The following is a 25,307-nucleotide window of genomic DNA, read 5'->3' as shown; positions in this document are numbered from 1 at the left end:
TCAAATATCCGTCGAGAGATGAAGGCAAGGAACTGAAAGGACCCGAGAACTCATCGCCATTCCTCCCACAACCCCACCCATCGTCTAAACCCCCTCCCTCCTTCTCCCACCTCCCTTTGAGCGAGTGTGGCAAGAGGTTCTTATCGATCCTGAGAAGCGAGTCCGCGCGCCACTCCCGACCTAGTCCTCCTCCTCCTCCTTCTATTCGCTAAGATGAAATAAGATGGATGGACGAAGGAAACGGAACATTTGGGGAGGGATCTTTATTTTTTTATTTCATTTTATTATTGGTTACAAGGGGAAGAGGAAGGATTCTTCTTCCACCCTTTCTTTTTTTAACTCTTTGGAGGAAATGACATTGGAATGCATTTTTTGGGTGGTCGGGAGCGATTTGAGGTCGGTGAGGTTGCGTCTTTTTTTCATTCTTTTTCATTTGACGACATCGTTTCCATACGTCGGCGTGGATCGATATGCAGTTTGTTTTTGATCACCTGTCGCAAATGGGAGTCTGCAAACTAAAACAACAGAGAGTAGAGTAGTCGTACCAGCAAGTCGTGCACACACCTGTCTATACACAGATGGACCGCACTGACCTGACAATGGGGATGATGACGAGAGTTGTTCCCGGAGAATAATGGATGATTGTGCAAGTTTTGTGCGAGGCCTTTTTGTTGTGTTTTGGGTCTCTCTGTGGGGGTATTATGCCGGGCCGTATCCGGGTAACTCGTGTCTCTCTCCCTCTCAAATCCTATTCCTTTCTTTAGTTTAGACGTTTGACTCGGCTATTAATTGCGGCGCTTTTCACTACGACAAGTAAATGTCAAAGAAAAAGAGGGGGAAAAAGTTTATTTTTACGATGCTGGTAAAGAAAGAAAAAAAGGAAAAGGAAAAAGGGAAGGTCTCCTCGGTTGGCAGCCATCTTGTGGCCGGGAACGGGACAGGATTGAGTCGTGTCCCGTCCCGATGTCCTGGTCCCCTCCCCTCCTCCTCTCCTCTCTATTGTCGTGAATGAAACATGAAGAAAATGGTTGCCAACAACAAAAGGGCAAGATGAAATGAGAACAAACAAACAACAAGCGAGAGAGAGAGCTAGGGAAAATGAAGCGCAAGCAAGAAATGAAAATCCCCCCACCATAAGAAGAAGACGGGAAGAGTAATAGAGGAGGAACGATGGAATCGCCCAAACGCAAACAACAAAATCAAAAAAAAAAAAATAAATAAAAATAGAGGTAGAGGACAACATGGAAAAGCACAGCGACATGGACTGGACGATTAGCATTTATATTGATCCCGGGAGAGAGATGCCTCTTGTCTCTCTCTCTCTCTGCTATCTATAGTTTCCCTCTCTTTTGCTCTCTCTCTTTATGTGTGTATGTCTCTGGGTTCTTATGTGTTTGTGCGCGCGTCCTGCCGGACATTGTAGTGGGACCAAGCGGAAACTGGCAAAGGTCGAGCCCGGCTCTCGTGAGTCTACCATCTGTCCTCGTTACGCATGCATGAAAACGGACGGGGCCGGCCCAGAGTTTTCGGACGTTCCATACACCAAACTGGGCAAAAGCAGCGGGTCCGTAGAGAGAGAGAGTGTCTCTCTAAAGCTGGTCGGAAATTGTAGACCTGCTGGTAGAAATTTGCTCATCAACATTCCGCCAACTGGGAAAGAACAACAACAACAACATCAATGCAAAAGGGGGGGGGGGGAATTGGATTGGATTGGGAGATCAACCTCAAATGGCATTCCATTTTGGTAGACCGAGGCAAGAGGGTTGTTTTTAGAGCCGAGTGTGGAATAAAAGGGGAGGTGTATCGTATCGAAATTTTTCATTACGAAAGGGCGGAATGCCGGCCGATTCCCGGTGGGAAATAGGCCTTAGCAATACAAGAATCAAGATTGGACTTGGACTAATGGACTTTCCGATGCTGTGAGAAAGAGAATGGCGTAGAGATAGGAGCCGAGTGAGTGAAGGGGGGTGTATCTACTTAATACTACACATGTATAAAGTATACGGACTAGAGACGATGAGAGAAAACAAATACAAAAGAGCTGAGCCAAAGAAGAAAGAAGGAAAGAAAAAAAGTCGCCAACGTCACTGGGCAGTTCAGTTGACACCTAGCGCAGACTGGCGGTCGGCAGCGGCGGCTCTATCGATCCGTCCGGATGAAAAATGTTGGAACTTTTTTTTCTTTTATGTAATTCTTTCTTTTTTTTTTTTTTACTTTTCCCTCCTCGTTTCTTTTTGTGTTTGTCTTCCTTTTTTGTTTCTCTTTTAGGTCCGTCTTTTTATATATATTTTGAGTGCGCGCACAGCTCTCTTTGATACGGAGGCGTATGCCGTGAGTCGAGCGTAACAGCAGCAGCAGCAGCACAGAGGACGAGAGGTACAAGTCCCTTTTACCCTATAGGCCACCGTACAGGGCACGCTGTAGTATACACACGCACACACAGAGGGACTGGTGTAGTTTGGTGACTTGTCGGCAGTGCAAGTATACTCTTTGTAAGAAGAAGAAGCGGAAAAAGGAACGAAACGAGTGTGTGTGTGTGTATAGCTAGCTAGCTAGCTGGACTAGGCGAGAGCGTGAGAGCGAGAGCTATAGCCATCGGAAAGTGGGGGAGCAGGAGGAGTAGGTGAAAGAGTAGGAGCCGGAGAAGACGTCGAGCACCGCTCCGCTAGTGCACGGTCGAGCGTTGCCCACTACCGGTGTGTCCCGGCAGCGGCTCGTGCTGTGGTGCGTGTGTGTCGGTGTGTGTGTTTACGCGTGTGGGACCCCCCTTCTTTCCTCCCCTCTCCTTATTACCCTGCCCTCTACAACCCCTATGTACTCGTCCGAGAAGAAGAAGAAAAACAAGACGGGAAAGTCAAAGAAATCTAAAAGTTTTGTTGTGCATTTTTGGAGTGTGTGAGTGCGTGTGTGCCGTGCCGTTCAGTCGGTCCCCCCCGCTGATTACACGCCGACTCGGGTTTTTAAATACAAACCCCATCGCGTCATTTTTCAAAGCGACAATTAGATAACCGAACCACAAAAACAAATTTGCCGAAACTTTTTCAACGGCGAGCGCGCACTTTCAGCGTGTTGCGTGTTTGCGTGAGTGTACATGTGCGAGTGTCCATCTTAACGGTGCGCTCCGAAATAGGATTGCCGACGAGAGAGAACCGAATTTTAAAAAACAAAAAAATCAACGAGAGAAGAAAATTCGCCGTTTCTCTTCTTCCCCATTTTGATCTGTAATTATTGGCTGTCTCTTTCTATTCTTTCCGTTTCTTTAAACATCCGTTTTTACTTTTTTATCGGAGAGAGAGCTGGGGATTGGAGAACTTTATTTGCTTCTTCTTCAGCCATTTTGTCTCCACCCTTTTTTTCTTTTTCTCTCTTGTTAACTTTGATGATGTCACGTGCCGGCTGACGATTGGACCGACGCGCTTGCGCCGCCGTTAGAACTGTCCCCTCGAGACGCAAGCGCGCACTCTTTCATTTCCCTCCCGGATCTTTTATCTTTATCCTCCTCCTTTTCATTATTGCTGTAATCCTCTCCAATTTATTTCTTTTCCTCCAAACAAGAATTCGCAACGACTTTGCTCTCCTTTCTATATTTGATTTTTCCCTTTTTTTGTTTTCCTGTTTTTTTTTTTCTTTTTTAATATTTCCAATTCAAATTTTTCGACTGGCGCAAAGGGAGAAAAACAAAAAGTAAACCGGAAGTGAAAAGTTCACGGAATAGTTTTTTTAAACAACCAACTTGGTTTCGCTTTGTCTATGCCGCCGTCGTTTGGCAGCAAATTTTTCCTTTTTTTAGAGAGCGTTTTTCGTTTTGCCTGAGATCCTACCCGACTCGCTGTCGGCTCCTGTTCAAAAGACAGACTTGCCCTCCCGCTACACCAGTGCGACTTACCACACGAATCCCGCCGTCTCTCTTCCAGTATTTTTAGCCTGTTCAGCTCCTCTTTAGCTTCTTGGCATTTTAGTTTTTTTTATTTTCCTTCCCTTTTTTTTGCCGATAAATAAAAAAGAGGAAAAAAAAAAGTTCCATGCATTGACTATGAAAACCCGAAAATAGCGAAAAGCCTTTCTCCGTATGCGACTTCACGGCGCATATGTGTGCTTTTTGTGTGTGTGTGTGTGTGTATATTTTCCAGCGCATGTTAAACAATTGGAGCTGGAGCCGAAATGGATGCTATAGTGTTCTTGTTATCTTTGTCATAACAGTTGGGGGAGACTGGTTTGTGTGTCGGCAATAGAATAAAGGGCACATACACACATGCACAAGCTTCTCTTCCTTTCCAGGCTGCCTTCCTTCCTTTTTTCGCCAAACAAATTGAAGTTCCTGTGCACCGCTCGCCGCTATTGCTCCTCTCTCGCTGGCGTTTGACGATAGCAGCAGAGGCGCAAGATAGCAACAGCAGACGCACACACACTAGGTTATGTCGGAGCTAGGATAGATGACAAGACGGAAAATGGAAGTGAGGCACAAGGAGGAGCAACTCTTTGCCACGGCTGAGACTTTGAGCACTACAACAAGTAGTAGAGTCCTACTAACTAGTTCCTTTACCTACTTACAATAGTTCTAAGCCAGCCAGCCGAGTGGGGGTGTCTGTATATGTGTGTGTTTTTGGCCCAATTGTTTAGATGAGTTAGCCGAGGCGATCCTTTTTCGGAAAAACTTTCAGGGATCGGGCAAAGCAGTACAAGTTGTTGTGTTGTGTGTCCTTTATCGGACACGGTCCTTTTCCACTGTAAATGGAGGCCGCGCCTGGGATTTTGTTTGTGTATTTTAGCACGTGCCTCTTTTTCTCTCTCTCTCTCTCGACCTAGTAGTATAGTAGTCCCACGCAAACATACACACTTGTACCCATCACCCAACTGTGTGTAGTGTGTGTGTGCTGCTGCTGCAAGTAGTTCGTGTATATTTACACAAGGTGAATTGTACAGCAGGAGCTTCTGTTCAGAGTAGAACGAATGCTCCAACTTGCGTTTAGGAATGTCCTCGCTCTCCATTCGCCTCTCGTGTTGTTGATGAGATCCGGATCTAATACCCAGCTGGGCTGGTACGGACGGTGTAGGAGGAGGGGGGGGGGGTTTACTTTTGGATTTTTCCACAGTCGGACAGCCTCTCCTATTGCGCCCGTTGTCTCGGGGTTGTCTCTAAGCGCCTTTCTATTTCTCTCTCTTTTTCTTGTTTCTGTTTAGTTGTTAGTTTGCTGTTTGTTTTTCAAATTGACATACGCCCCTGTGTGTGCGCTCTCTCGTCGAAATCCATCCGGATTCGAAATAGAGACTGTAATGGTGGCGGTGGTAGTGATGGTGCAACTTGCACGCAGCTCCTGGGCGCCTTGTTCTATTGTTAGATCGGAAGTTAAGACCCTCGTTCGCCAATAACGTACCTCCTCCTCCTCTTTTTTTTTCCGTTTTGGTTCCTCACACTTTCGCCTCGTTTCGGTGTGTGTGCACCTACAAGACAAGTGGGGCACCCCACTGTGGAGAAGACAGCAGCTGCTGTTTGGTGCTCTCGGGGACCTGGCTAATGAAATTATTTCACTTTCTTTTTTCTTTACCCGTTGCGTGGGAAAAGAGCGTAGCCAAGTTATTTTTGAAACGACAACAAAACTGTTTTTCTTTTTTCTTTAAAAGACTGGACTCGATTGATGTGCGGAGCTGTTGCGCTTCTATGCTGCAATCGGTGCACTCGTCCTGGATGCCTAGTTAACGTAAACACAACCTGTCTTTACACTTCCTTCTAGCTCTTTTTTTGTTTGTTTCTAGTCGCCGATGATTTTTTATCGCCGGAATGTTCCAGTCATCTTTTTATTTTTAAGGATCGCTTCCAACCTTGCCGTTTCCCTCGCAATGGCTTTCTGACGCGCCTGTCACGACGCCATGTTTCCTTGTCTGTCGACTTGACATGCAGAACGTGGGTGAGCCGGGTGTCCCATTCCTCCCCAGGCATTTCTTTTTCTTTTCTTTTTTTTTTCTTCTTTCCACAGTCGTGAAAGCTCAAAAAAAAACCCTACAGTCAAAGCTATTCCGCCCCGCCAGGTGTCTTTTATGAGTACTAAAAACAAAAAAGGAAAAAAAAATAAGAAGTGGGAATATGTAGATGTACAGCTGGACAGGAAAAAAAAGTAGGACCCCTGTCGCTGTCGTCATCGACAGCAGCACGCTGACGTCACGGGATTAGACGCCTGTTCGAAGGGGGGCGTCTGTTCGAGTCCGTTCGGCTCTAGCCAACGAGAGGTGTTTGGTCCCAAGGAGGCCATATAGGGTCGAGTTATGTCAAGAGAGAGAGAGAGGGGGGAAAAAAAAGGGGAAGCTTGTACGTTATTGATTCGCCTTGTCCGGCTAGGAGGAAAAGCGGAGTCTTTTTCTCATTGAATGGCTCAAATAAAATAAAAAAATAGAGAAAAAATGACGAGTAGGAAAAGCCCCAAAAACGGACGTCTAGCTGATGGACGATTGTGTTTCTTGCTAAAAGTAAGTCGAGGAGGTTTGAATGGTTCCTTCCAGTTCTGTGCGACCTTCTTTCGGGCTTGCCTATTGACCATTGAAAAGAGCTAATAGAAAAGTAATCCGGATTTCTTTCTTCCTCTTGGGGCAAGTCTTGTCTTTTCAAGTGGTGTATCCAGTCTGTTGCCATGGAAACTGCAATGCCGACTCGATTGACCGGTTGAACTCTCCGGCCTACCCCTCTTCCTCACTATATGACGAGAGGCAATAGGGAAGAAAGCAAATGCAGCAGCAGGTCTTTGATTAAAACTAATTGAATCTTTACCGGGATCGGCACCGACCTGATCCATCCGGTCTGACGACGAACAGATATTTATTATCATTTTCCAAAGAAGAAGAGAGCCCGGGAGGAAGCTCTACACAAAATAAAAGCTGTAGAGTCAAAAAATAAAAAAAAGGGAGTTTGTGTCTGCCCGTCTGCTGTTGTGTGTAGCAGCTAGGAAGAAGAACTTGGAGGGCTTGGAGCCGATTTGATTCTCCATCCAACTATCGCCAATGATTTGGGTCTTAAACACATACACACACCCATAATACAGTATCGATTCGATGACGGGCACCACATCTAGTCGATGTTGTGTGTGTGTTTCTGCCGGCTGCGCGCGCGCGCGCGCCGTTTCGATCCCGGCTCTTTTTGCCTCACCGACATCAAGGAGGAAATGGCTTCTTAGGAGGGGGCGGGCAGAAAGTAGGGGGCTAGAGGATTTCACAAGATGGAAACAAGGATCGCCAAAAAAAAGCGAGTTAGAGAGAGAGAGAAAGATATACAAGTCCTCCGTAGTCATTGTGTGTGTGTTTGGGGTGCGACATATTCTTGGCTGTTTTTGTTCCTAGTAGACGTTGGGATAGGGAGTAAAAGGGAGAAGACAGAGACTCAAGGTCTTGACAGTTTGATCGAGTTCCTCTTTTTTTTGTTTATTCGTTCCGTCATTTGCTTTACCCCCCGTCCCTCGATCCTTGATATAAACACACACACACAAGACTTTTCGGGTGGAGTCGGGCAGATGCCAAAGTCGTGACGCTCGTCGCTCCTTATCCATTATGATGCTTGTGGCTCACTCTCTCGACGGCCACGTCGAAGAAACGACGATTTATTTTCTTATTTTGCCTTTTTTCTTTTTCTTTTTTGGGGGGGTTTCTCGGTCGAAGATGTTGGCTCTCCTCTACTCTCTTTCTCAAGGGCAAGCATTGAAGCTCTCTGGAGCTCCTCTTTATCGATTGAAGAGCGCTGGAGCTACTGCTGCTAGTACAGTAGTGGTGGGAGGTTTCGTGACACGATCTCTCTCTCTCCCTCTCTCCGTTCGTGCTCCCATGTATGCTTCACGTCCAAAATGGCTGCCGGGCGTTTTGCCTCTTCAACCAAACCCCCCACCACCATCACCATCTTCTTCTTCTTCTCCTCCTCGATTCTTGGCTCTTCAATATTACATACAGTTGCTAGGCTCTGTCTCTCTCTCGCCCCCTTTAACTTTTCTCTCCCTGAATCATTTGTTACAAAGCCTCCATCCCGCCCGTCCAAAGTGGCGGTGCTCTGTCTGGAGTAGAAAAGAGTATCGATACATCGTCCGTCGGATCGGAACAAGAGACTTTTTTTTTGGCTAGCAATTTTCTTGATTTAGGGATGAAGTATAAGACGCAGGAAAGAAAAAAAAAAGAGTCTGAAATAAAACAAAAGCGGAAAAATGAAGAAGAAAAAGAGTGTAGTCTGGAAGAGTGGGGAGGAGCGCTGTGTGATGGATGATCGCGAGTTTCTTCTTATTTTCTTTTTTTTTTCTTCCTCCTTTTCTGGTCGAGTTGTTCGCGCCGACTCGACTATCTCTTCGTCATCGATTACCATGTCTCTTTTAACTCCGCACAGCAAAGTTGGGCGTGTGTGTGTCCTCGTAGCTCCTTTTGCTCCTGGTTCCTTCCGTCCTCTGCGAAATCTTATCTCAAGAATAAAAAGTAGTCGAAGAACTTGTTATGATTATTTCTCTCTTTTCCATCTCCTTGAGCCAAGGAGGCCGCAGGGAGGCGGTTGGGTAGGAGGAGGAGGAGGCCAACCCCGAAAACCCAAAGTTGTATAAATACATTCACAATTTACTGCTGCTATGGCTCCTAGTTTCCTGCGGGCGCATCCTGAAGCTTATTCGGAGAGAATGCTAAGGAAGGAAAGAGTCATCATTTCCTCTGCCTACCCACAGCCCCAACGTCGTCGTCGGCACCGGCTAAAGAGAGAGAGAAAGAAGACTCTGTCTCTGTGCAACTCGAAAAGAAGAAGAAAAAAAAGGACAGAGCCAGTGGATGGCAGCTCATTGAGGGGTGGGGGGGTTGGTTTTTTCTTTTGAGTTTTGGTTAGGTTCCAGATCGGCTGCAAGGGCTAACCAATAGAGGTTAGGATTTTTTTTATTTGATTTCTCCTGAAAAGCCAAATAGGTTTGCTGCCGAGTGAAGAGATGATGGGTTCATGGTTTTGAGATGGCGCATTTTATACTCGTGGTTGTACCTCGCACGGTCGTTTTCTCGTGGGTCGTCGTAGTAGTCAAAGTACTGCCACTAATACAAGAAAGCGAGACAAAAGCGACGAGTTTTCAATAGGAGGCGAGGCTCCTCCGTGCTAGGAGGAGGAGGCAGCTGGCCAACAACCGTCCCTTTTCTAACCTTTTCATCTCTCCTTTGACGAAGAAGACGTTCCCTTTTCAATTTGAAAGAGGATTTCCTCTTTTTTCTCGCGTTTCTTTTTCCCTCGCTCGCTCGCTCGCTCGATTCTTCTTCTTCTTTTTCTGTATTTTATTTCTTTGGCTTTGGCAGATGCGATTGTCTTCATTTGTCATCGATCCCCTTCATGTCCCTCCCCCGTATCTTGTCAAGCAGAAGAGGAAAGGGAACAACTCCCCACTTTGGCTCTTTCGTCTCGTAGCCAAAAAGAAAAAAGAAATGAGCCAACTCTCTAGCTCTCTCTGCGTTCGGTCGTGAGCGTCGGAGGTGATACGCGATTGTGACAAGATAACACTGCAGATATTCACCGAACAACTTAGTATTCCCTGCCTACTACTCTACTTCTTGGCCGTCCTTCCGCGACTTGTGCTGGAAGAAAGAAGAAGAAAAAAAATGTGACTCGTCGCCTCCTCGTTTGATTTAATGTCTGTCATGCTGCTCCTACGGGTCATTTCCAGTTAGATAGGGCGTTGCCGGCAGCTCTCCTTTCTCGTTATCGCTGCTCCGACGGGCGGGCCGACGGACGGACGGGAGGAAGGAAGGAAATAGGAAAAAGAGAAATGGTGTAATGTTCCAAAACTTTGGGTTAGAGAGAGAGAGATATCTCCCGTTACTCTCGCAAAAGTAACGAGCACTTTAAGTCACTTTGAAGACGAATTTCATCGTCTACCAATTGGACGGCTGTTGTTGCATGTCGACGACATCGTCTTCGTCGTTTGTGGGCGTGATGTGTACAAATCTTTTTTTATTTTTTTTTTCTCTTTCCTTGATCGAATTAAATCCCTTTTTCTCTGTTTGTCTCTCGTAGTACCTTCATTCCCATCTCCTCCGGGTCTTGTTGCCGAAAATGTAGAAAAGAAATGGTGGGAAGGGCTGAAGAGAAGAGAGAGAGAGAGAGGGGAATGGATTTCGGTTACAAAATCAATTGGTCGTTTCATCCGCATCTTAATACTCCCCGCCCTCCACGAAAGAAGGGAAGGAAGAAGAAAAAAAAAATCCTGATTTCCTGGCATCGTCTTTGTATTGTGCCGCCTCCTCCTCCCTCTTTTGGCCGGGCGCGCTCTATCTCGTTTTGGCAACGACTCGCGAGTTGCGCCGAGCGAACTCGTAGGCTATAGCCGACTAGTCTATACCCGACCAAGCAAAGCCAAACCAACCAACCAATCGCTTCTGACGTCATTTGGACCACACACACACACACACACATTTCCCGGCAAAAGCCTCGCCTTTGCTACACATGAGAGGGTGCACTGTACATAGACTGCTGTACTACTTTTGTTGTTGTTCGTGCGTGCGTGTGTGTGTGTGTGTCTGTGTCATGGATTTATCCGAAATGAAATGAGGGTATGGAGCAACCAACCAACCGACCGACCCAGCTGGGGGCGGTTAGCTTAGCTACTCCTAGCCACGTACTATTTACTAGACAGTATAGCGCTATCATTACTGTTATTACGACGACTGTACTAGCATGTCTCTAAATCGTTAAGACTTTTAATGTCGAGGGGAAAAGGAAAAGGGAAAAAGCGGGGAACGAGTCCACACACTTTCGTTGATGCGCTCGTCTGATGCAAATGACCGGATTTGACGTCATTGAGTTTCTCCCCCCTTTTTTAAAAAAATTCGAGTTCAGTGTGTTTGTTATGATGATTTCGATATTGCAACAATGTATTGCCCGTCGGCTACTTGACAGCCTCTCATCCTCCCCTTGAGATTTACCCTTTGTCTGATCGACAGACAGTAGTTAAACGATTGAGGCCCAGTAAACACCCGTTACTTAGGCCCCTCCATACCATCATTCATCGTGTGTTTACATTTGTCATCAAGTTATTAACATTTATCCGTCCCTTCATATAAAGTGTGTGTGTTCCCCGAAATCTTATTGTGTGTGCATAGCCGGAATGTAATTTCATCATCTTTCATATCTCTCTCTCATTTTTTTTCTGACGTCTGTAGGTTGTGATGTAATACGCCAACGCCCGGCGTATGTGTGTGAGTGCGTGAGTGAACGCGTGTCATCTGTGTACTTCAGTCCTCACTGGAGACGCTGTCTGACAAGAGAGGTATAGAAACAATTTACCCATTTTAATCAATTTTGATCATTTATCTCTATGAATTATTTATACTATTACTATTATTTTACTTATTTATATGTATGAATTTCAAAAAAATGAATTACAAATTGGTTTTTCTATGAACGACAGAGTTGTCATCGGTGAAAGTTGTCCGAAATTCGTTGGAGGAGTGTTGGAGCTGTTTCTCTTTCCCACCCCTCTTCTGGCTGTTGTTGATCTGAGGATCAGTTGGGCGACGCGCACAATAACCCTTTTTACCAAAGAAAAAAAGTTCCCAGGGACAAAACCCCCAGCATCAAGATGGCGACGGTGGACGGAAGGCCGGCCCAGTATGGGATTTCTCTTAAACAGCTCCGAGAGGTGATGGAGCTGCGGGGCAGCGAGGCCGTAGAACAATTGCGTCATTATGGCGGAGTCCAGGAGCTGTGCAAAAAACTATACACCTCACCAACGGAAGGTAAAATAATCCCATAAATAACATTTGCCAACGAGTTTTCAACATTTATCCGTGCTCCTTCATTTTTCCTATCCTTTTATCCCCTCCTTTTGATTATACTGTTTTTTTTTTTTTTTTTTTTTTTTTTTACTTTTCCATCGGGGATATTTAAAAAAAAACCAAACGGAATGAATTGAATATATATCCATTTCGAAGGGAAAAGTCGTCATGTCGCTCAAGTCAGCTGGCGCTGGGAATAAACGTCACGAAAGAGAACGATGGGGCATGTCGACATGTTTTTCGCATGTCCTCGTTCCGTTTCGTTGCGTCTGCACAAAAGGGTTTTTCTCATTTCGATTCCCCTCTTCTTTTTTTTTCCATTTCTTTTCACGTCCTCTCTTTTTTTTCTGTCCAGAAAATGTCGTTGGATTGATTTTCACTGGTGTGAAACTTAAACAACTTTTTTTTTGCGCTCTCCTTTTTATTTTATTGTCCACCGTTACATTTTCTCTTTTTTAAGGGTGGCCTCGCTAGTTCTTATCGCACTCGTTCGCAGTTTAACACCCGCCATTGACAAAAGTCACCCCCGACTCCCAATCCTCGCCCTTTCTTTTTTCCTTTTTTTATTATTGGACGTCGCTTTAATGGCACGTTTCCCTAAATATAAATAATAAAAAAAGGCTAGCTCAGTTCTTATCTCTCTCTCTTTCTGTTTCTTATATATATATCCTAGCTAGCTGTGTCTTGTCTTGGCCCATTCGTTCCTCTTTTACCCGCTAGACTGGCCCGGCCCGGTCGATATAGAAAGTCTTTTCTCATTGCTTCTTCTTGCTTCTTCTTTTTCTTCTCTCTGTTGTTGTGTCTGCCTTATCTGTGTGTGTGTGTGTGTGTAGCTCTTTGCTCCTCCGATACTCGAACGGTGAGTGAAACGCGTCACGGCGGGCCAACTCAAATAAGGGTTACACAATGCACTCTGTGTACACTGAAAAGTGTATACGAGAAAGAGAAATAATAATAACGCCAGAGAGAGGAAAAATGGAAAAAGGAAATAATAATAAAAAAAAAAAAGATTAGATGGTACACACACAAGAACTCGAGAGCGCCATCGACCCAGACGGATACGAAGGGAGAAATTTGAAGTGGACAAACAGCCGGTGATAGTGTAGTGCGAGGGCTATGTTGCTGGGATCGGTTAAACAACCGGCCAAGAGGTCTTTGCGAAACCTGATCCGATTCTGACCAATTTGACCGTTGGTATGTGTGTGTGTGTCGAGGGTTTTGCCATAGATGGAGGAAGTACTTCAGTAGCGAAGAAGAAACTTTTGAGAGAGGGAATTTCATTAGGTTTATTTGATATCAATCAAACAGCAAACGTTTCTTTTTCTTTTCCGTTCGTCTGCCCTTTACGGTTATTTGTTGTGCAGCGGGGTTTACCATTTCAAAGTTTGATGATTACATCACCATCATAAGCGCTCGCCCCGTCGTCAGGTTCCTCCTTGATTTTAAAGCTCCGCCTACCTAACCGTCATTGACGTCATTGCCGCGTCACTATCGACGCCTTCAAAAGAGGAGCCCTCCAGCAAATATCAATTTTCCCTTTTTTCTTTTTTCTTGTTTAAACTGAGAGAGAAAACTCCGTAATTTCCAAGATCTCGGCTGTGCCCCTCAAACTCACTTATTTAATATGTGAAGCGGGTCGTGTGAGTCTGTTTTCGACTTGATTTTTGTTTGTTTTTTTCTTTTCTTTTCTCTAACCAGAGAATTGTTTGCCCATTTGGGAAGTTTTGTGTTCTCTGTGTGTCGCTTTTTATTTGCGGCAGCCGTAGATTATTGCTCACAAACAGAGACAGAGAAGAAGAGACAGACAGACAGTACGTGCTGGCTTTCATTCCGGTCCCTGTAACGAACTCGTTGCCCTTCTTCTTCTTCTTTTTCTATTTTTCCTTTGCCCTTTTTTTTTCCTTCTTCATCGCTTCACTTGCCTGTGCCTCAACGTGTCCGAAAATTCGATCAACTAATCAAGCTCATAGGGATTGAATCGATAATAGAACAAGAAGAAGAAAACAGGGGGAAAGCCCCGACCGGAATAATGGATGATGTATTTGCACGCGTGCCAGACTGTCGCTATTGTAGTCGAATTGGATTATTCATGTTTTCTCTATCTGTCTGTTATTCCTCCTCCTCTATGCTCAATTTTTTCCTTTTTTTTTCCCGTCTCCGTCCTTTGTTGATACATATTCATGTACTGCATATTTGGCGGATAGATTTGTTTTCATCTGTTTGTTGTTGATAACAGGATTATCCGGTTCGCCGAAGGACATCGAACATCGGCGGGAAACATTCGGATCGAACACGATCCCACCTAAGCCGCCAAAGACCTTCTGGAGATTGGTGTGGGAAGCGCTGCAAGATGTCACCCTCATCATCCTCGAAGTGGCCGCCATCGTCTCACTACTTTTATCTTTCATTCCTTCCAGTAGCGGTAATTACTTACATACCAACTCCCCTTCTCTCGACCGTGTGTTCTTCTTCTCCTCTCTCATCTCCCAAATAATGCTCTTTCTATATACGCGTGTGTGTGTGTGTGTGTGTGTGTGAAGCGGGGGATTTTTTTTCTTTTGCAAGGGATGATGGCAAGCAAGAAAAAAAAATGACGTGAATGCTGCACTTCATGCGCGCGCGCGAGAGAGAGTAATATGGCCGGAGCTTGGCTCCGTTTTGGGGTTTTTTTAGCCGTCACGGAGCGCCCGCAACTAAAGAGGTCGTGCAATAAAACAACCAACCCAAAAAATCCATCTCAGTAGCAGAAGCAGCAGCACAGGCTGCTTGAAATAGATCTCTGAGCCCTCCTCCTCTTGGACGATCAAGATCTCGACTAGAATCGATGAGAAGATGGCACACAAGAAAAGAAAGAGAGTCAAAAGAAAAATATAATAAAAAAAAAGGATGAAATAATAATAAAGGGCGGTGGGGAGAGGGGGTTGGGGGGCAAAATAACGTAACGTCGATTCTTCACCGTCTGGTTTTCGGTCGGGCTCGTTATCCTTGGCCGACTTCCTGTGGGAAATGTCGGGATTATTGCTGATTGCTGGAGAATTTCTAAGAGGAGATGGAGGTGGTTATGGTTTAGATTGAGTTATTTCTCGCCATCCTTTTTCTCCGTTGTGGGCTGGGGAAAGGAGGGGGGGGGGAAGCGGTTAGGGATTGGGGAGGGGTTGCTCATAGTGTGTGTATCACGCACGCGGAGAACATCTTCAATCATCGTAAAGCACCATAACTGCCTCTCGTTGATCGGTCTTTCCATCTCTTTCTATCTCTATATATTTCTTTTTTTTTCTCAACACATGCTTGACGTCGTCTCGGTGATGTAGGCGACGAAGGTAAGGGTAACAACCATTAACACGCATGGGTGATGACTCCTTCCTTCCTATATACCCCCGGCGTGTTTTCTCCCTTTTTTTTATTTTATTGTCGCTGTTGTTTGTTGTTTACACTCGTGCGCCCTTTGGCTGTAAAATTTGATGGGCATTATATATCTGGGAATCTGGGCCTTTATTGACGTAAGATTTACAAGGAAACTGGGGTTTAAAAAAAAAAGGAGGGGGGGCGAAAGCAAAGCCAAGTTGCTGCGCTAGTCGAGTCGGGTCGGTGTAAGGCGGCAAGCAGGAGCTGCTCGCAGCTGTGCGGCATCAGAACAACTAAAGTTTTGGACTTTGGATTTTGTGGAGCATCAAATTCGACTTGATTAGCGACTCTTGTACTTGTACGACTCTGCTCGGTCTCCCTCTTAATTGGGGCCGTCCTTGAATGTTCGTTTCATCTTCGGGGGGTAGCCGGGGAAACGAGGAAGCCTCGCTGCTGTAGAGGATTCTCTTCTGGTTTATATGTTCGCCCTTTTCGCGCTCGATATAGCTTTCATATATCATCATTTATCCATTTGATGTATTGCTAGAAACCTCGTACCGCTCCCGACTGTGTATTGACAGTTGGCCGAGTTTTGAAGGCGAAAACGTCCGCGCCCGTTTCTCTCCAAATGCTTCATCTCTTTTTTTCTTTTTTCCCATTTTTTTTATATTTTTTGTCTCTCAGAAAATGAGCTCGTTCACGAGGAGGACAAGTCTCACGAATGGATCGAAGGCCTGGCAATTCTTATTTCCGTCATAGTCGTCGTCTTGGTTACTGCCTTTAATGATTACACCAAGGAGCGACAATTCCGCGGACTGCAGAGCCGAATCGAAGGCGAGCACAAATTCGCCGTTCTGCGCGGAGGCGAGAGCAGCCAAATCTTCGTCGGCGAGATTGTCGTCGGCGACATTTGCCAAGTAAAGAGAATTTTTTCTGCTCCCGTGAAAAGAATTAAAAAAAAAATAATAATAATAATAATTTCAATTGATAATCTTGCCCAGGTGAAATACGGAGATTTGCTGCCCGCAGATGGCATCCTGATCCAGAGCAACGATTTGAAAGTGGACGAGTCGTCACTCACGGGCGAATCGGATCATGTCAAGAAAAGCGAGCTGACGGATCCCATGCTTCTCTCCGGTAAGAAAAGGGGAAAACAAAAAATAGTGGCCAACTCCACCGTGGTGGCCATTGGCCAATGACCGTGAAACGACATTCCCCCGGTCTCATTTGACTGTTTTGCGCTACCACCTAAATTAGGTACTCACGTCATGGAAGGCAGCGGCCGGATGCTGGTGGCTGCCGTCGGCATCAACTCCCAGGCTGGCATCATTTTCACGCTGCTAGGTGCGGCCGCCGATCAGCAGGAAGCGGACGCTAAACAACGGAAGAAAGGTGACACTCTCTCGCCTCAATCTTACCCACCCTTTCCTTTTTTTTTGTTTTATTTTTTTTTTCTCGTCGATAGTTGTCGTTAGTTCGATTTTACACGCCCCGTTTACTCTCTCCCCTCCTCCCGTATTGGCTATTTTTGGGGTTTCACGTCGATCGATACCAATGATCTTATTTAGCCGGTTCGCTGATCCCCCAGCATTTGACTATGGGGGCGTTAGACATTGGGTGAAATTCCATTCGTTAAAAGAAAAAATTTAACAAAAGTAAAACTAAATAATAAGGAATTCCGTCGAAGAAAAATCTAGAAGGGAAGAGACGATGATCAACTCTCTCTATTTGTTTTTATTTCAAAATTTAAAATTTTGCAAGCGTTCTAGTTCTTATTCAAGAACTTTATATATTCTATGAATTGTGGATTTTTTTCATTTTCACTTTTGGTTCGTAGTTTGCAAATTCGAAACTTTTTTCATCTCTTGTGCGTGTGTGTGCGCGTGAGTGTGAGTGATACGTCTCATGTTTCCACCATCGTAAAGTATGGACACTTTATGATGAGCCTAGTGTGCCTATTCTTAAGTTTTGGATGCATTTTTCAGGTTCAAAATTCCTGCCTCCAGTATTTTATTTTAAAAAAACGTCGTTTCCTACTTTATTTTTTTTATTTCAGTAGAATTTGATGGTACTGCGGGATTTATTAGAGCATTCAAACGGGTTTTCTTTTTCAAATTTGTTGAGCGATGAATCAATATGGTAAATTATGGAGGGATGTTGAATCTAAATTTTAAGATGATTTGAATTCTTGAGTTTGAATTTCCAAAAAAGATTTCCCTTTTATCTTACTTTATTGCTCCTCGTTCCTTTTTATCGAATATTTCTCTTTTATACATGTATATTTACGCATGGCCTTTATTTTTATGATTCCCCTTTTACCATCCATTACCCCAAAACCACGACCAAATAACCACCGTCACGCGACCACCGACACGACCCGACCCGTACAACTTCCTCTATACAACAACAACTACAACAACAACTACTACTTCTACTTCCCCGATTGCAAAAAAACCCAAAATCTTGTACAAATACACCAACACGGCGTCTCACATGCCTATCATAAAAATGGGGCGTGTTTCAGAAGCTAAAAAACAACGGAAGAAGAAGAAAGGTACGCAACAACCACAAAAAAAAACACCATCAACACACTGCAGCTTCTCTCTCTCTCTCTCATTCTCTCATTCTCTCGTTCTCTCTCTCATTCTCTCTTCACTTTATCTTATCTCTCTCTTTTCCAAATCTATCCTCTTTCCCTACATACTTTAGTCTATCGCTCGTGAATTGGTTTGGGTTGACGCTTATATTTAAATCTTTTTATCACTTTTGCATTTTTGACCAAACAGCTTGACTTTTACTTGCATGTTTTTTTGTTTTGTTTTTTGGTGAGAGATTGCCTATTTGTTTGAAGATTTGAAACGGGCCAGTTTCCTACTTTTTTCTATTATTTTATTGCGAAAATCGATACTCTGGTTTTATTTGATTAAACTTTTATTTACGGGTGGGGGGAGGGGAGATACATCGTCATTCGTCTTTGATGTCAAAAGATGAAACAACAAAAACAGAGAATTGCACTGACACAAAATGGGGCAAAAAAAAGAAACTTGGCACTCTTTTATCTATCATATCTTTTATCCTCTCGATATAATAACCGTCGCTCTCTTACGTACCTCTCTGTCTCTTCTCTCCTTTCTCGTCTTCTTCTCCGTTCTGTCGCTGCCTTCGCTGTTTGCTCCATTCATCAAGCCTCCGGCTTTTGGGTTTTATGTTTTTTTTTTTTTTTCGGTTCTCTGTTGAAGGGAAGGCAGGGGGGTTGTACTTCAATCTTGTGTGTGTTCACTAACATCTAACGCGCATTGTTTATCTTGTCGGGCTCCGTTTGACGTCTCCAGGAGATGTAGAGGAAGGCGCTGTTGGCAACAACAGCCACCCGTCAGATCATGGAGGGAACAACATGGCCAGCAAACAGGAAGCCAGAGAAGGATCCAGCGGACCGTCTGGCGATGCTCCCATCAAAGAAGAAAAATCGGGCCACAAGGACAAGTCGGTTCTGCAAGCCAAATTGACAAAACTGGCCATTCAGATCGGATACGCCGGTAAAGATGATTGTCGTATTTTCTTGTTGTTGATGAATTCCTATCTGACCTTTGGGTGTGCGACTTTTTTTTTGTGTGTTTGTGTGTAGGTTCGACCATCGCTATCCTGACGGTCATCATTTTGATAACGACCTTTTGCATCAAAACTTTCGTCTACGAGAACCAGCCGTGGAAAAACGAGTACTTTAACTACTTCGTTAAGTTCCTCATTATCGGTGTCACCGTCTTGGTCGTCGCCGTCCCAGAGGGTCTCCCCTTGGCTGTGACTCTTTCGCTGGCCTACTCGGTCAAAGTGAGTAGAAGTTGTCCTCGCTCACGGAACATGAGCTTCCCAACGAGCAAGCTATTAGAGCGACTAATGATTTGTGCCCCCCTCTTCTTTTCTTTTCTTTTTCGTGTGTAAACAGAAAATGATGTTGGACAACAATTTGGTGCGGCATTTGGACGCTTGCGAGACCATGGGTAACGCCACCGCCATCTGTTCAGATAAAACGGGAACTCTGACGACGAACAGAATGACGGTCGTCGCTTGTTATGTCGGAGGACAGCATTACAAATCCATCCCCAAGTACGATTCACTTCCACCGCAGGTGGCCAACCTGGCCATTCAAGCTATTTCCATCAACAGCGCTTATACCTCGCGTATTCTGGTAAGAGAGAGACGAGACTATTCTGGCCACGTCCGCCGTCTATCGATTGACAGCTTTGAATAGATTAACAACACGCATGTCCTATTCGATCTTTCAGGATGGAGACTTGCCTAACGAACCCATCAAGCAGGTTGGCAACAAGACGGAATGCGCCATGCTTGGTTTCGTGCTGGATCTAAAGAAATCCTACCAGAGCATTCGTGATGAGCATCCGGAAGAGTCCTTCCACCGCGTCTACACCTTCAACTCTAGCCGCAAATCGATGAGCACCGTTATTGCCCGTGAAGGGGGCGGCTACCGCGTTTTCACCAAGGGTGCATCCGAGATGGTGCTGAAAAAGTGAGTCCAATCCAGCGCTTCCGGGTTCCTTGATAATAAATCCTATTTCTTTTTTGTTTCAAGGTGCGCCTTTATTTATGGCGTCGATGGAAAACTGGAGAAATTCACTCGTGAGAATCAAGATGGGCTAGTGCGAAACGTAATCGAGCCCATGGCCTGCGACGGCCTGCGTACCATCGCCGTTGCTTACCGCGATTTTGTGCCGGGCAAGGCTGAGATCAATCAAGTCCATTATGACAACGAACCCAACTGGGATGACGAGGATGGAATCATCAACAATCTCACGTGCATGCTTATCGTCGGCATTGAAGATCCTGTCAGACCTGAGGTAAGCAACGCGGTTCAATCGATTTGTTTGACGTCTCTTTGTTTATCATTCTGTTTGATGAATAGGTCCCAGAAGCTATTCGACAGTGCCAGAAGGCCGGTATTACAGTGCGCATGGTGACGGGAGACAATGTCAACACGGCTCGATCCATCGCCATCAAGTGCGGCATTGTCACGCCCGGAATGGACTATTTAATTATCGATGGCAAGGAATTCAACCGACGTATTCGGGACTCGAATGGCGAGGTTTGTTTGTTGTAATTCGACTTCGTTGCCATGGTTATGTTTAACCTTGGGCTCTCGTGTGTGTTTTTCTTTTGCCTTCCTTCTTTTTGACCCCATGCGAACGTCCAGGTCCAACAACATTTGCTCGATCAAGTTTGGCCCAAGCTTCGAGTGTTGGCCCGCTCTTCACCCACCGACAAGTACACCCTGGTCAAGGGAATTATTGACAGCAAAATATCCGACAACCGGGAAGTAGTGGCCGTGACGGGAGACGGTACAAACGACGGCCCTGCACTTAAGAAAGCCGACGTCGGTTTCGCTATGGTGAGCCACTTCGGGGAAATTCATTTCCTTCTACGGTGACATAACGAATGCCATTCTCTTCACTCAGGGCATCGCTGGAACGGATGTGGCCAAAGAGGCGTCCGACATTATCTTGACGGACGATAACTTCAGCAGCATCGTCAAGGCTGTCATGTGGGGTCGCAACGTTTACGACTCCATCGCCAAGTTCTTGCAGTTCCAGCTGACCGTCAACATCGTGGCCGTCATTGTGGCTTTCTTCGGCGCTTGCTTCATCCAAGATTCGCCGTTGAAGGCTGTCCAAATGTTGTGGGTCAACTTGATCATGGACACCCTGGCCTCATTGGCCCTTGCCACTGAAATGCCCACACCTGATCTGCTTACGCGCAAGCCCTATGGCCGCACTAAACCTCTCATCTCACGAACCATGATGAAGAACATTACTGGCCAGGGCATCTACCAGCTGTCGGTCATTTTCACTCTCGTCTTCGTCGGTAAGGATTTTTTATTTTATTTATTTATTTATTTTTTAGCGGCGTTATCCCTTTTTCCCTCGGTTGTTTCACACCTCAAAAAATCGCGTTTCGTTTTGTTCCAGGTGAGCAATTATTTGATATCGATTCGGGCCGATATCGGGCCGATACCGTACCCACCCAGCATTTCACCATCATCTTCAACACTTTTGTGATGATGACTCTGTTTAACGAAATCAACGCTCGTAAGATTCACGGGCAGCGGAACGTGTTCTCCGGCATCTTCACGAACCCCATTTATTATTGCATCTGGATAGCCACAGCGGCTTCTCAGGTGAGACGAACGTGTATGGTTGGGTTGAACATGTTTGTTGTTTGGGTTATCATTATTCGATTGTTTTTTTGTGTTTTATTTTTTGTGGTTTCGTGTCTATCCATAGGTGGTCATTGTGCAATTCGGTGGTCAAGCGTTTTCCACTGCCCCCCTCACGATAGCCCAGTGGGCCTGGTGCGTCTTTTTCGGCGTGGGAACCCTAGTTTGGGGCCAGGTGGTCACCACCGTTCCCACTAGCAAGATTCCCAAAATCTTCTCGTATGGCTGCTTCCTTTTTCCATCCAATAGTGTATCGAGTCAACCGTGATTCTTTAATCTTGTATAGAACATTTTCATCTGTTTTTGTCTCGCACTCAAAACACTCAACACACCTGGTCTTTGCCGGCCACGATTGCACACGACGAAAAGGTGTTCCTTAAAGTCACAAAACTTTGTTTAGTCGCCTCCGCACCGTAGTAGCTCTTTTTTTTCCCCTTTTTACCCCCCTCCACTCTCCTCCCTTTTCTTCAGGGTTCATTTTGCTATCGAGACGATTAGGGGGAAACTCTTCTAACAAAAAAAAATTCTAACCTATCGGTGACGACATGGTCTCACGGACCGGGACCGCTTGAACATGGACTCGGTTGCCAATCTCTGATTATTTATTATCTCTTTATTTCTCTCTCTCTCTCTCTCTCTCTTTTTCTCTCTTTCCAAACCGAGAAAAACAATTAACCATTACTAGGATCTCCGGTAATATTTTGCACTTTAGCACACACAATTCACGCACTTGAAATTCGGAAAGTTGAATTTTTTTGATAAAGAACTGTCATCATTGGAAAAAAAAACACCTTATTGAAAAAGAATTGAAGTGAATTTTTTATTCATTTCCCTATAGAAAATCGATAGAATTTTACTAGCCCAATTTGCTGACCATCTCTCATTATAAAAATCACAATTTTCGGTCCACCGAATCGGACGCGACAATCACACAAAACACGCAATATTCTTTCGTCCTAAAAAGCACTTTGGGTCATTGGGAGTGGGTTTCTCACAAACACACACACAAACACACAATCATTTGGGGGAAATTGGCTATACTGGAAAGGTTGTTGTGTTAGGAACGGTTAAAGTAGAAGGAAATTATCTTTGCGAGTGTTCACTCTTGGCCGGCAAGAAACAGACGAAAGATGTTGGTGTTGCGATCGTCCGAATCCAGCAATCACGCTTTAAAAACAAAAAGGGTTTAAAGAATCGCTGAAAATGATTTCAGAAGTTAAATTTGAGTTTTGATTTTTTTTTTTTTCTGTTTTTCTAAATGCTCCGATTCGATGTGTTTGTTTCCCTTTTACGAACTGGACAACGACAACAGCTGGGGTCGAGGACACCCTGAAGATATTTCAGCTGCCATGGGCGCTCTCACCGAGGACAGATTCGATGCGGATGGTGAGAAGAAGCGGACGACAGGCCAGATCCTTTGGATCCGCGGCCTCACTCGACTTCAGACACAGGTAGGACGCAGTTAAGCCGATGTTGATTCGCATCGGACTTCGTTTCACTCTCTCTATCTCTCTCTCTCAATCTCTCTCTTAACGTACCCCCGCGTTTATTTTCTTTTTGTTTTTACTCTTATTAGAGAATCTTTAACTGTTTCCACACTGATTGGTTTTACCATTGGTTTTTATCTGATTTTTTGATCGAGTTTGTTGCCCCTCCCACCGCCCATTGACAACGTCAGTGCTCCAGAGCATTTACAGTATTATCCACACACACACAAAAACAAAACAAACACAAAAATTTAATCTGAATTCGCGTGTTCATTCCTAATGACGTGAATTCTCCCATTTCGGTTGGTTTTTTTTTTTTTCGATTGGTGTTTACCGACTATAGTCGCTGGGTCACTCGACCCCACAACAACATCGAGCGATGTGTTATTCACTACGCTATGAACCTACTTTATTTGTTATATAATTTCTTTTTCTTTAGATTTTGCCGTGGCTATTCGGTTGTGAGTTTCTAGTTCTTTTATGTTTTATTTTATTTCTTAAATTTGGTTTAATTTAAGAATAGTAGATTTAAACAAAAAGTTCTACGTCGATTTAGTTTTCTAAGTGTATCGCTCGGCGTAAAAATACCCCCCGATCGAGCAAGAAACGAAGCAGCGAACATTGCCCGTACAAGCAAAAGAAAAAAAAAATCAGAAAAGCTGGTCACGATCGACAATCGATTTTTGCCTAACGAAAAAGAAGAGAAAACGCTCGTGCGTGATTTTCCATTAGACGAGAAAATGATGGCCGTCAATTAGGATGCGACAATGTGGTTCCACACGGTTTTTTTTCCCTCCTTTCCTTTCTCTTCGAAATCATCTACCTCTGCTCTTTGTTCAAATCATCGCTGAAGAAAAAACTTTGGGTTCCTGGAATTTTTCTCGGTGTTTTGTTTTTTTTTCATTGTAATTCTCCCGTTGTTCTTTCTACATCCTTTCCGAGGTTAACAGCTCCACTTCATGTACAGTTTTCTCTGAGACGATGAAGCGATTGTGTATGTGTGTATGTGTCCTCGGTTCAACAATAGTTTTTCACCGAATTGACAAGAGGGTTCGAAGGGTTGGTTGTTGGCCATTTTTAACTGGATTTGAAGAGGATATCATCCCCCCTTTACTCGGTTCGTTTCCAACATCATTTTTTGGGTTCTAATTGTTTCCTGAAACCATCACCCCCCTATCGCCGCCCTTACGAAATCTGTTCATTCCTTTTTGGTCTATTCAACGATTCTATCGCTGCCTCAATCCTCTTCTTTCTCTTTCTAATTCCGGTTGCCCCCTCGTTCCGTATCCATCTTTTTTTTATCGAAACCATTACACTACCCCGACCAACTCTGGTGCCCAAACTGCTGCCCTACCCCTGTTTGTCGCATTATGTTCCCACATTGTGTTATGCCTCATTTCTCCATCCATCCATCCATCCATCCATCCATCCATCCATCCATCCATCCATCCATCCCGCCTCCTCCTCCGTCCACCCAAAAAAAAAAAAAAAATAACCCTTCATAAATTCCACATTAGTTGGACGTTGTGACCCGTTTTTATTCCTGCTCGGCTAATTAGGTAACCCCGATTTATTTCTTCTTCCCATTTTTTTTTTTTGTTCTTTTTATTAATTCCTGATTTGCTGCTAACCACATTGCATGCGCCATGCTCTTCATTTTCGTCCGTTTGGTTTTCTTTCACGTTTTCGGGTTTTTCTTTAATTTTCGCCGTCGAGATCGAAAAGAAACACTGGGGGGAAGGGAAGGTAAAAAGCCCACTCCGGAAGAATCTTCGGAACTTGCGGCTCTTGTGCCTTAGTGGCCATCACTGCATTCGGAGTTGAGCTCCTCTTTATTGTAAAATGAAAAAAGAAAAAAAAAGTAAAGAATAACGGAAAGAATTTCTGAACGAATGAGATGTATTAAGTTGATTGATTTATGACATGAAAATGTCAAGTTAATTAATCCGCATGATATGTACTGGGTGTCGATAACGATTTAATTTTTACAAATTCGTGTGTGTGCCTTAATTATTATTTTAAGTTTTTAACCAAAATCGACGAAATTTTTTTTTTCAGAGACGTTCATGATTTGTAATGTGGTGTTTTGATTAAGAGCATTTGAATGCGTCTAATTTTACGTCGTACTCATGAATGAACACTCGGGATTTCCGTGTTCCTCTATGATTTAGTCTTAAACATTACGCACGTAAGAGTTTTTCACCCTAGCAACCAATTACGTAAGCCTGAAATGTTGATTGATGATCATGTTTGTGATTTGTTTTGCAATGGAAATCACAGTAATGCTCTCTATTAATAATTGGTGACCAAGAGGAAAATAATGATGAAACAAACCAAAACAAAACTGACCTGCTCCTCCCCCCCTCTTTCTGTCCCCGCCCTATAGCCCACACACTCACTCACGTCCCAAAGTCCACGCTAATTGATGGTGCAAATGTATTGATTTCTTTTGTGTTTTTGCTGTCCCGACTCGTCACTGGCGACGCCCCAAC

The 25,307-nt window shown here is 44.5% G+C and overlaps 1 protein-coding gene across 34 annotated transcripts in view; it reads left to right on the top strand.

Annotated features, from left to right (window-relative positions):
• LOC124195902 (plasma membrane calcium-transporting ATPase 2-like) overlaps window positions 1-25,307 on the top strand; it is a 44,897-nt gene that overhangs the window by 7,481 nt on the left and 12,109 nt on the right. For 4 of the 34 annotated variants that reach the window (XM_046590544.1, XM_046590530.1, XM_046590555.1 and 1 more), the window contains exons 3-21: window positions 11,143-11,249; window positions 11,391-11,718; window positions 13,994-14,179; window positions 15,069-15,077; window positions 15,787-16,019; window positions 16,104-16,239; window positions 16,360-16,494; window positions 17,627-17,656; window positions 18,435-18,638; window positions 18,728-18,930; window positions 19,046-19,288; window positions 19,386-19,627; window positions 19,691-19,955; window positions 20,021-20,200; window positions 20,309-20,503; window positions 20,571-20,976; window positions 21,081-21,289; window positions 21,396-21,547; window positions 22,641-22,779. In XM_046590544.1, coding sequence (XP_046446500.1) covers window positions 11,562-11,718; window positions 13,994-14,179; window positions 15,069-15,077; window positions 15,787-16,019; window positions 16,104-16,239; window positions 16,360-16,494; window positions 17,627-17,656; window positions 18,435-18,638; window positions 18,728-18,930; window positions 19,046-19,288; window positions 19,386-19,627; window positions 19,691-19,955; window positions 20,021-20,200; window positions 20,309-20,503; window positions 20,571-20,976; window positions 21,081-21,289; window positions 21,396-21,547; window positions 22,641-22,779 — 3,324 coding nt within the window. In that variant the 5' untranslated portion in view covers window positions 11,143-11,249; window positions 11,391-11,561. Of the gene's footprint in view, window positions 1-2,458; window positions 3,222-10,619; window positions 11,045-11,142; window positions 11,250-11,390; window positions 11,719-13,993; window positions 14,180-15,068; window positions 15,078-15,786; window positions 16,020-16,103; window positions 16,240-16,359; window positions 16,495-17,626; window positions 17,657-18,434; window positions 18,639-18,727; window positions 18,931-19,045; window positions 19,289-19,385; window positions 19,628-19,690; window positions 19,956-20,020; window positions 20,201-20,308; window positions 20,504-20,570; window positions 20,977-21,080; window positions 21,290-21,395; window positions 21,548-22,640; window positions 22,780-25,307 lie in introns of those variants that run through there. The other 30 variants (XM_046590546.1, XM_046590534.1, XM_046590557.1 and 27 more) reach the window with 15 other exon arrangements.

This window comes from Daphnia pulex, chromosome 6 (assembly GCF_021134715.1).
Source record: "Daphnia pulex isolate KAP4 chromosome 6, ASM2113471v1".
Lineage (NCBI taxonomy): Eukaryota > Metazoa > Arthropoda > Branchiopoda > Diplostraca > Daphniidae > Daphnia > Daphnia pulex.
The sequence above is the reverse complement of the archived record's forward strand: the minus strand, read 5'-3'. Positions and strand labels throughout refer to the sequence as shown.